At 41.0% G+C, this 11,903-nt stretch overlaps 1 protein-coding gene across 1 annotated transcript in view; it reads right to left on the reverse strand.

The window, feature by feature from the left end:
• Positions 1-380: 380 nt before the first annotated feature.
• The window catches only part of GTDC1 (glycosyltransferase like domain containing 1), a 180,801-nt gene continuing 169,278 nt past the window's right edge, over positions 381-11,903 (reverse strand). Inside the window, exons 11-13 of the mRNA XM_035897883.1 lie at positions 9,252-9,322; positions 8,435-8,526; positions 381-1,038 (exon numbers count right to left, since the gene is read on the reverse strand). Of these exons, the coding sequence (XP_035753776.1) occupies positions 955-1,038; positions 8,435-8,526; positions 9,252-9,322 (247 nt within the window). The 3' untranslated portion in view covers positions 381-954. The remainder of the gene's footprint in view (positions 1,039-8,434; positions 8,527-9,251; positions 9,323-11,903) is intronic.

The raw sequence follows: 11,903 nt of genomic DNA on the forward strand, positions 1-11,903 counted from the left end.
TACATTTAAACTACTGGTTTTTATTGGAAGTATTCTGACTGTTATCTGTTTGTTCTCCATCCTTGAGAGAAATAAAACAAGTGTCTCGGCTTTCATTTTATCGGATAGATGGCACCATGTAGCATATTTCCCATGCTAGTTTGAATTACAGCTGTTCATCTTTCAGCTTTCTTTAAGATTAATTAAATGCAAATGTAACTCTGCGAATCATGGGATTACCTGCCAGACCCCTTATTAATACCTTCACTTAAAAACCCCCGTGCCAGAGAGTCATTAATTTGCAAAAAAAAAAAAAAAAAAAAAAAAAAATAATTAAAAAAAAAAAAAAAAAAAAAAAAAAAAAAAAAAGAAAAGAAGAGTGCTAAAGCAGCCCTTTGCCTCCAAACAACCCGGAGATGGCTGCCCAATTAGTCCGGCAGCGTTCGGATCCTCCTTTCAGGCCCTGTGGCCCTTTGAGGACACAATAAGGCTCCAATGATAACCTGGCAACCTAGGTAGAAACTCAGCCAAGTGTGAGCGTTTGAAGCTGCAGCTTGGCTGCCATCGTGTCGGCGAAAAGAAAGAATTCAGGCACCATGTCATCCAGTACAAAGGATAAAAACAGATTCAACCGGAAATTCAATGTGGCACCACATATGGGATACATGAGTGCGGTTATACAACAGGCCACATATTTTTTTTGAACAGTCTCCTGCATGTGATGCCGAGGACATGTGTAACCATCATAACGTCTCTAAGAATCTGTATTTAATTTGAGCTGGGGTGGTGGCAGGGATTGGAGATCTGAAGCCGCCACAGGTTTGTGGCAGATGGCTCTGTGTCAGCTATGACAAGCAGCCAGGCTCGGCTTCCTCTGCAGATTTTCTTTTCTCTCTGATCAGGTAAATATGGGCACACTCTGGAAACTTCCACAATTCTGCCTGAGGCTGCAAGTTTGTGACTTAGCCCCATCTGTCACAAATCTTCCCTCGGTTCTGCTGCGAGCAGAGACCTGAATTTACCGCCGAGCGCTGCCCAAGAAAACCCAGCCGTCTCGCCCTACGAGGAAGCAGAAGAGAAAAGCGCACGAAGCCGCGTTAGATGCCGGGACGCGACGGGGACGTCTCTCTCGTGGGAAGGAGCGCGGCTCCGTGCCGAAACGCTCTGCAACACCCGGGATTTCGGGAGCGGTGGGAGGGAGTTGGTCGGAAAACGCTTACGCAGCGTTATTTGGAAAGGGGGTGAATTCAGTGGGTTTTCAAGAGAGAGAAGCTGGTCAGCAGACCCAGGTGATTTGCTCCTGAATGAGCACCATCAAACGTCCGTCTTGCTTCACTGGTGGTCTTGGCGGGCGCCCCAAGGACCGAACACCCACGGGGACTGACCTGCCCCTCTCACCCTCAGCCATGGCAGAACCAAGAGCTGTCAGGAGTGAGGGTGGAATTCCCCCGCTTGACCATCATCGATCTGGTTTCTGGGCCTTATTTTAGAGTAACCTTGGAGACAATCAATTCAACTTCTTTTTTTTTTTGGGGGGGGGGGGGGGGGGGAGGAGTGATAACTCTGCAAAGGTCTGGGCATTAATTTTTTCAAGGAATAGTGGTTCAGTCAATAGATCCTAAATATGCAGAGATAAAATCATCAAGAGAAGCAAAGCAAAGTTTTCACATAAAGCAAGATCTCTCCATGAAGAACAGGCAACATAATAAGATGTCAGTAGCAGTACAACATCCTTTCTATATTCTATAATCCACTTTTTTTGTTTCTTGTGTCCTAAGATCAGAACTGAAGTAATTAATATCTACTCTGCCATCATTAGACTTCAGAGTTAACCTTTACAATTTAATAAGGACTATTCATCCGTTCAGACCTGCTGTTTCAGGACAGTCAGAGTTCAAGCAGACAGTACTGATTTGGCATCCATTTTATGCACTTTTTAAAAAATTACCTTAACAAAATAAAGAATTAGAGCCTATTATTCAGCAGAAAAACTGAGATTTGGCAGGCAAGGCAGCAGAGTGATCTCCAGAGCTAACTGGTATCGGGTCAGCTTTACTCTGACCCAGCTCCTTCCCTCTGTGAGTGAATATTGGGGAAGAATCAAGGTGGAAAGCAGCTTGTAGTGATTACTTTTGGAGCTCAGCTTTCGAACTCCTTTGGAACTTTCGAGCCCCTTTGGAAACCGCCATCAGAGGAGAGCATTGGTTCACATGAACTGGGTGCAGTGTGAGGCCTGAGTCAGAGCTATGTAATACTCCTCAGTAGAGCAGCAGTATTTCCCTGAACAAACTGGTCTGTTCTGAAGTTTCATATATTAGCCTTTTAAAAGTCACCTCATTCTTTCCGTCTTTAAACAAAAAAAACGTCAAATGTTGGATGTGAATCTATGCAAGATACCCTGGGTGGGTACCTTGCGTAGGATGGTTCAGAACACTCTGAACGACTACAGCAGTAGCAAAAAAGTTTCAGGCTTTCCTTCTCAAGGTAATTCGGATAGACTTTACTGAAAAAAAAAAAAAAGTTTTCATGCTTTTTGCAACTTTTCTTTCAAAGTCCATCAAATTTCTTTTGACCCGTTTCTCCACCTACCATTTTGCAGTGCCTGTGGTTCACCTGCCAGTTTTCATTTGCTTTCTAAACCCAAATTGGAAGCTATCTAATATTGTTATAACAAAAAGTTCAAAGTCCTGGTGTTTATGCTGAAAGGTGCACATATAACTGCTTTCTTAATGAACGCTTTCTTCTGCTCTACAAGTGCAGCCAACTTCTACGAGCTATAGACCAACATTTTCAGAGAGCTGAGATCTCCCAGATACGTACCTCAGAGAGCCAAGAGCAAGGCAAGCCCTGGGAGAAATTGAGATGCAGGACGCATACATATATATGTGTATATGCATACTTACATATATGTCTACATACATATGGCTGTATCCCAGAATGACCTAGCAGGTGACTTCAACAGCCTACCTGCTAGCTTGTTTCTTCCACAGAGAGGATCCACATTGGCTAGCAGACCTCATTTGACCACGGCTGCTTCCAGACCCACGTGCTGCTTGAAGACCTAAGGTTGGCCCAAAATGCTCTAACTGCGTCCCACAGCCCAGCAGATCTTCCCATCTTTGCAAACCTCCTAAGCTAGCCGGATTTCACCTGTATCAGCCATATGTATGGGAAGGAAAAATGTCAAGACTTCAGTCTAACCTGGATACGACCCCAAGCAACTTAATCCAACTTTGAAGTTAGATCCTACTTGGAAGCTGGCCCTGCTTTGAGCAGAGGCTGACCAGATGACCTCCAGAGGTCCCTTCCTAAATTACTCTACAATTCTACATTCTAAATAAGTAACCAAAGTTTTCTTTCACATAAGAAATCCCTATTTCTAGACATTTTACTTAGGATCCCAAGCCTGAGTACTGACACAGAGATGGGAGAGCATGGACACAGCGTGCTGCACTCCGGAGCTCCCAGGCTGCTATAACCTTCCCATACAGACTCTGAGAAGCAGATCTGGAGCACCTCTGAAGCCATTTTAAATTGCGCTCACTGGAAACCGAACGTCTCAAGAGGCAAATACAAGTTCCCCAACTTGTGCTTCCAACCTCCTTCTGACCTGCACCTAACGCTAACCAGGTAGAAGCACAAATTCAATACAATGCCTTCTTTTTTCTCTGCAAACATGCTCTGCTGGAAATATTTGTACTATCTGCACATCCTATAGAACTGTAAATTCACTTTATCAGCTCAGGACGAAAGATCTGGAGAACACTGTAAGCAAACATCTGCTCAATATACATTCACCATTAAAAAGTAAACAGTATGTTTGGCTCCATAAGGAACAGGCTGAAAATTATCAGAGTACAACACATCACATAAAATGATGGCATGGCCTAGAATACTCTGTAAAGTAATGATCACCCCAGCACAACACCAGCTCTCAAGCATCAAAATGGTTTGAATGATGTGAGATACAAATATAAACACAGAATAACATGCACGAAGAGAGACTGAGAAGACTGAGATACTGTAAGAGTTTGACAAATGTTTAGAAAAGAATGAATGGTACAGAAGAGATGGATGGGGAGCTTCTGCTTCTAGGCAACCAACTCCAGAACAAGAAGGCACTCAATGGAACGGAAGGTGGGGAAACCCTGAGCCGACTGGAGGAAATGGTTTTAACGCTGTCTGTAAACGTATGATGAACCGCTTAGCTATAGGAGGACGGAAAAGACAAGAACAGGGGATTCCAAGGGCCTGAATGTCAAAGGGAGATCTCCAGCCTCACAACACTTAATACCGGAAGAAGGTTATGAAAGATGATAAAATCTCCAAGTCCAGGGTTAGGACCAATCTCTAACTCTAGAAGACAAAGAGAATACCTTTAAATACCCTATTTCTACCTGTGTCAGCCTTCTCCCCAACATCTGAGGCTCACCACTATCAGAATCATCATATTAAACACCTGGCGTGCTGATCCAGAGGGGCGGTTAGCATCCTTACGGAAAAATGAATTTCTCACAGAGTTTTTCTGGGGAGGGGGTAAGGATAAGGGCAGAGGCATCGTCCCCAGCTCTTACATGGCCTGTACAAGAACCACGAACAACTACTGCTCCTTGCAACAGGGCTGAGCGGCTGATGGGACATCTGGCATGAGGCTCCCCCACATCCTGACGTGTCCAGCACCCCATATCCTTAGGCTGAGAATGCCTCCTGCTGCCTTCCGAGCTGTGCCTAAATATTAAAGCTGGACCAGGAGCCGTTTTCCCTTCTACATGTTTTCCTGAAATACCAAAGATACTGCTTTATCTCAAATCAGAGCAAAAAGGAAAAAAAAAAAAAAAAAAGAAAAAAAGGAAGTTTTGTTAGAACTGCCCTGCACAGCCAAATCCTGAGACTGGAAACAATTCAGATGTCTACGGTTTAACTGGGATCTTAATTTGATTTTACAGCAGTTTAATCCCTTTGAATTCAGCAGACTTCCTTCTACAGTGGTGTAAGAAAGAAAGAAAAAAAAATCACGCCATGTGTCTTTTCATAGGCAGGTGAGCTTCTGTAGTGTGATGGAAATGAGAAGATGAATGTCAGAAAGTGGGCCAAATTCTTTTCTCCGTTAAACAAGCATGAGTGAGAGTAGGATTTTTCTGTAGGAACTGAAGCTGACAGCATGTCAACCAGCACTCATTCAGCTGGGAGGGCTGGGAGAGATTATTTAAAGTTGTCAGCTCCTTCCATGCCTGGCTTTTGGCAACTCTTCTTGTCCCTTTCCACCGTATACTCTTTATACATGCTGTTTTAAATTAAGAAACTGAAGTGAGGGAACTGAAAGGTAAACTTAAAGAAAATAATGCAGAAACAAATGCTTTGCCCTATTTTTATTTCTTTTTTTTATTTTTATTTTAAATCTACTAGATAGGGAGCTTGCAAACCCTGACAGGTCTTATGGTGTACTCGGACAGAAACCGATGCCTTGTTGCTGTTACTTGCTTCAGTCTGGCTCTTACTTTGGCAACCACAAATATCCAGACCCAGAGAGCAACGTTTGATTCCATAAAACTGAAACAGCACAAATAATTGATAACAAATGACGTTTGCTTTCCACTCATCTCAATCCTCTGTTAATAACCGGTAGAAGGCAATGGCGAAATGCAAATGAGCCAGCCTTGGGCGCTGCGGGAATATGCAGGGTAAGTAAAGCATCATTTGGAAAGGTTTTCACAGGTGCTTACGTTATGGACATGTCTAAAAGTCTGCCAGCACGAATATGCTCCGTCGAGTTAAGCTATGGCCGTTTAACATCTTGGTCTGTGCGTTTCCCCAGGGACATTCACCGCGGCTGGAGCCCTAACCTGACCCCCCTGCTGCCATCGGACTCCCTTTTGCCCCTAACTTGGTCAGCACAAGCATTGAGGACAACTGATGGAAAGAACTGCCTGTTTAATTAGGTGTCTGTCTAATTATTATGGATATCCTTAGTAATAAAACCCCAACGATATGTAGAAGGATAAGCCAAGGTACTTCTGATGACGATTACTTCCCAATCGATGAAGCAGAATCCCCAACCAGCAGAGCAAAGCACCCTTTGCTTTTAAAGCACTTTTTACTTTCAAGACTTCACAGCTACTTTACGAACTTCAGGCAGGGAGCACGTCAGGAAGGTTTCGGGAAGAAAAGCAGCTCGTTAGTATGCACTACTGTGCTAGGGGTGCCTTTTCTATTCCGCTATAGTATACATAATATTATACCCGTCTGAAAAAAGTGAAAACACGGTGGAAGTGCCGCGTCCCCTTCACGACTTCGCTCTTTTCAGCTTCCTCAAAAGCAGCATCGTTCCAACTATAATTACAGGAACAGCACGGATCTGAGTTAGCGTTTTTCTAGGCGGTTTTGCGGGGAGTTGCACTGCGAAAGGAAGACTTGGCATACGTGGGTGTAGGTACCAAAAGACAACTCTAACAGTATTCTCCGAGCTGATCCAAAGCCTATTAAAGACAACAGGGATCTTCTCTCTGGTGCTCACAGGTTCTGGATTAGGCTCTGCTTTACTCATTTTAAACCGATCCCCCGTTCAGCTCGATTGCTACCTGTTGCAGACACTCGGTCCCAACGCTCAGAAGATCTGACCGGGGCTGTTAAGAGCGCCCGTGTAACGAGGGGTAGGATAAACACCTTCAGCTTCTGCCTGCAGACCATCCCGAGGGATTTTTGTAATAAAAGAAAATTAGCATTTTGCTTGCAGGGCTCGTGCACACATTTTAAACCTGTACTGTTTTCTATCAGTATTCGCTCCACTGCTATGTCCATTTCTAGTGCGCCTTGGCTCTGTTTAGGAGCTGGGGATCCACACGTAGCGAGAAGATCCACGTGAACGCAACTGTTAGCTGAACTTGAAGCATTGGGAAATGTCAAGGTAAACGTTTAAGGACTGTTTTCCCTTTGAAGCCACCACGTATAACTATACAATACTATTGACTCAAGAAGTAATGCTGAACACTGGAAGTGTTCAGTCAGCATTTTAAACTATTATGAGCTACCTTCTGAACCATTGCCAAGTTAATAGACAATGAAAGATAATGAGCTTGAAATTGGGTGTTAAATTGCATTTTTGGTTCTCTCCTTTTTTCTTGAAGTTTAACTGTTTCCTGCAGAAACAACATCATCTTTGATGTGTCATTATGTAAATGCCTATTTTTAGGTCACAAAAAAAAAAAAGCCAGGCGTGGGCGAAACCCTCGCTCCTCCTGCCACACGTGTGCGCGAAGGGGCAGAGAGGCAGAGGACACCCCACGAGACCCAACGCTTTCTGGTCCCCGGAGGGAGGAAGGTGGAGAGATGAGGTTAGGGCTGCCGGCAGCGCGAGCCTCCAAATTAAGGAGGAGATTACTCGACTTGCTCATTAACAGCGTGCCTGGACGGCGACAGCCAGGGAACGCTACAAAGACCACATTTGTATCGCACGGGTAACCCCAGGAGTATTTCTATGTGCTCCCAAGCCTTTAAGGACTTTGCAGCTGAATTCAGGTTTTTTTTACAACCCGAACCGCCTTTGAGGTGCAGGGGTAATGTCCATCCCACCTGCCCACGGCACAGCCGGGACGGCACCAGTCAGAAAACGCTGTAAGTTTACATATCGGCGCGCAGAAAATAGCATAGTTATTTTTCTAAAGGCAGCCTGCAGAACAAAAAGTTATTCGCTAGAATAATGGAAAATTTAGTGCTTCATCTACAATCACGTAATTGAAAAAAAAAAAAAAAAAAGAAATAAAAAGAGTGTGACTCCTAGCAGTGTAAATACACCTCCTAAAAACGTGGAAGTCGGTCTAGCGTTGCACGCTCGATCAAAACTCGAGTGGAAGGTCTGCCACTGAAACTCTACTTTCCCTAGATACACAACTGCAAAGAACAGGACACGATAAATAACAGTAAATTATGCTTCCGATAAACTTTTATGTTCAACATCCCTTAGGAAGCAAAGAGTTAAACCAATCATAATTACGAAAGCAATTCAAACCATTCCGAAAGGCCGAGAAATCTTACCTGATACCTGTCACCTGCACTTTTTGAGGACTGGAGATTAAATTAGGATAGGAAGGTAGGCTTATCCTCATTAGTATAATTGTAGGATCTTTCTTTTATTTTCCTTTTAAACTAATGAGTTGCATTAATCCAGGTTCATTTTTATAAGCCTCTTGGGTCCAAATGTAAAGGACAGTCATTTTAGAAAACAATAAATTAAAAAAAAAGCATGTAGCATGCATTAAGTGCACGTATTTCATAAGACCTAGGTTAATACAACTGGCATCTAGTTTAATTAATCCTTGTTAGTGTAACGACTAATATCCCTCCCTAGCATGTTTCCTTTAAACATTAGTATGTTAATTAAATGTTGTTTTTTTAAGGGTTTTTTCCCTTTGTACTTCAATATGGCATTGTATCATGTAAAACTATTCAGAGCAACTACCTTATAGAGATGTTTCCTTACAATATCTGGTCTCTTGCAGAAATTCTGAAGCCTTTTAAAAAGCTGTTCAGGTGTAGAATACAGATATTCAGCTGCAGGAAAAACAGATACATTTTTAATGAAACAAAAACCTCAAAGCACACACTCGATATTAGTCACTTTACTAATTAAAAATGCATATTGCTCTGTGCCGCCTCGTGTTTTACATTATTTAAGCATGATTTTATAAGGTTACCTCAGCTCACAAGGATGTTTAATGCTAAATAAGACTGTGTAGTTGTGCTGTTTAGACATCTCCTTTGGGTGATTAAAATACATTATTCTAATGTAACACAATGCATATGTGATACATTTAGAGATGAGATTTTTCAAAGAACTGGTACTACATTAGTGTGTATCCTGTACCGCAGTTGCATGCTATTAAGTATTAAATTGTTTAAATAATTTGGTGGGATTTTCAGGCCTCCGTTTTTTGGGGGTTGGGTTTTTGTTTTTTTTTTTTCCTGTGTATCAAAAAAAAAATCTGCAAACCATTGCAGCATCACTGACCTTTTAACAAAAATCTATCATTATGGGCTGTGTATGCTAACAATGAAGAATGCTATTTCAAAACTTGCTTTTGTGTTATCTTAAAAGAACAGATGGCAAATATAAACTTCATCTAATGTATTAAAACACATAAAATTTTCCTTAACACTAACATGCTGGCTTGCCAAATAAACAATTGCTTTTGCTCAAGTTGATTGTCAAACTTTGTATTTTAGCGTGCATCACGTTATTACGTTTCGGCCAAAAGAACGTGCAACAAAGCAGCTACCTGGAAATATCTCTGGGTACACCAAGGCCTTGGGACACAGCGGGTAACAGCCGCAATATACAGCTTCGACCCTGAAGATTAGACACAATAAATACATAAAAATAGACGTTAGTCAGGCAAAAACTTATTTTGGTGCAAGAGCATTGAGGTTGACTACATATAGCAAGAGTGAAACATTTTTTTTCTTCAGCAGCATAATCCTTCTAAATGCCAAAGTTGCTCTTTTTAAAGAAAATTTTATTGATCATATGAATTACATAGAACAGAACAGCGAGCATATGTTTTGTTCGCTGAATAAATCAAAGCGCAGCTCTGCATTTTTTTGTTTTTTAAATACTGTTTAACACATTTTATAATCAGCAGACAGACACATGTAACAACATGGTGAAGTATGGACGGCTTTTCTTAATAATGCTGCAGAAAACCGAGGGCAGACGTGCGCACGTCTGGAGGTAGGTGCACGTACACGCAGATGCACGCGATCGCCGTTACCTGGCAGAACAGATATTCTCCTTTAAGACTCCAAAGGTTACAGTTAAATATAGCCTAGGAACAACTTGCAGCATGCTTCGGGCTGGGATATTTGAGCTTGTGCACATGCTTCAGATAATTTCCTTTATTTTTCGGGACATAAACCCTTGTATTTTTTAATAACTACTGATGAGATTCCTTTGCCAAAGCGTGCGCTGCTTTGTACTTGTGGGGTTTTTTTCAAGGAACGATTTACATGTCTCCTGTAACGTCAAACCAAAATATTTTATAGTTGCGACACGGTGGCGCAAAGTTTTCCAGCAGCGGATCTAAAGAAAAGCCATCCTCTTCGCGTTTGCATTTAATAACCGAACGGGTTAAGGCACCGAGTTTTCAGTTTCTTTTTTTTTTTTTTTTGCATAATGACCATTGATCTGACATAATGTCCCTCCAAAGATACAACTGTAATTTCTGTTGGCCAGAAATTACACAGTGAAATTCAAAACACTTCTTAAAATATGTTTATTTTATGAGAGTCTTTGAATTTCCTCCAACATGTTGACCATACGAGAGCTTTATTTTTAACTTCAGTTTCCCTCAGTCCCCAGAAAAAAAAAAAAAAAAAATCTGAAATCTTGTCAACGTTCACCTTTTCTATTTTCAGTGACAATCCAAAAGGCTTGCGCTACCTTCATGTGCATATCGGGTTTGGTACTTTATTACAGGCACCCAGAAGGAACTCTCTTTCCTTTAGATCTACTCAGTTTTAAACAGGAAAAAAAAAAAATAAATTAAAGAATAACATATTCAGCTTTCGTGCTAGAAAACTATGCATATCCACAAACCCCAAAGATACACATTTCTCTGCAAATGCTTTTGTTAAGCAATGATTGCTATTTTTTTTTCCATAAACTTTTAAAATTTGTAATTTATGGGGTTTTTTTAAATAACATATGCACTTCAGATTGCATTTTAAACATTAACAACAATTTCAAAGTGTACATCGTCTAGCACTATATTTTTTACCAAAGGGAAATGTTTCTGATGTGTGATTTAATTGATGATTTCAGTTCTTAAATATTGTGTCATATGTCAAAGCAAATAGATTTTTAAAGTTTTCTTTAATCTAGGAGAAAAAAAAAAAAGAGTGAAACTGTGGACATTTCAGTAATAGCTCGGATCACTAAGTTATGTTAAAATATTTGCTTTTTAATCGTATCGTCTGCATGAAAAAAAAAAAAAAAGAACAGCTCCCTAAAACAAAACTGCAGGCCAAGATGCAATCTGAGTCATCATTTGAGCATGCAGTTTCCCCTTATGAAAAACCTCTATCAGGATCATGAATTAGTAAAATCAGAATTTAATGCCTCTGTAGTTTGCTGGAGAAAAGTTAAAATTTGGAATGCTTTCATTTGCAAACGCTCTTCTGTGCATACTCATTTTCTATCTTTCCGCACCAAAGTTTACGTGCATCTTCTGGCAGGTCCTTACTACAGTTATAGCCCGTCCACCTTTCCCGCACCAAGACCTACAGGTCCAACCAAACTGGGCAGAGGACCCCCAGCACACAGACACAGGCTTTGGTCCGACGACGGACAGGGAAGCTTTGCGACTTCCATGCGTTTCTGTCCTTTTCCAGAAAAGTATCCTATCATAACAATAATACAATTATTCTTCATTTCAATCCTTAAGCACTACTAGTTAAATAATAAATAGAGTTCCGATTGATCTATTGTTAAAATGGCTAGTAAATGACCTTTTTATTCCAATTAACAAATCATCTGCTAAATCTATGAATCTTAATATTCAGATCTATTCACTTCAATTCATACAATTTATCTGCAAATAGTTGTTGGGCTTTTGATTCTAAATATAATTAGCTGATAATTTTGCTTGGCTGAATTACTTTTCTGGAGGGCCTGCTAAGGCTCTCAGTCGCATTATCTAGCAATAATGAATCTGATAGGTGAAATTTTTTACTGTAATGAGGATGAGACACAGTTGTGACACCTGAGTCTAGTAATAACAGAAGACTGCTAATTATCGACAGCACTTTTTTGTGTGATGCACAGAGAAAAAAAAATCCCTCATTATTAAAAAATAAAAAGTTACAATTATAAGTGACACCGGAGGAGAGTAAATAAAATGGAGTGATTAAAACATTGCTGCTTTAAGGGTGTT

This window comes from Egretta garzetta, unplaced genomic scaffold (assembly GCF_000687185.1).
Source record: "Egretta garzetta isolate BGI_Z169 unplaced genomic scaffold, ASM68718v1 scaffold197, whole genome shotgun sequence".
In the NCBI taxonomy this organism is placed as follows: Eukaryota; Metazoa; Chordata; class Aves; order Pelecaniformes; family Ardeidae; genus Egretta; species Egretta garzetta.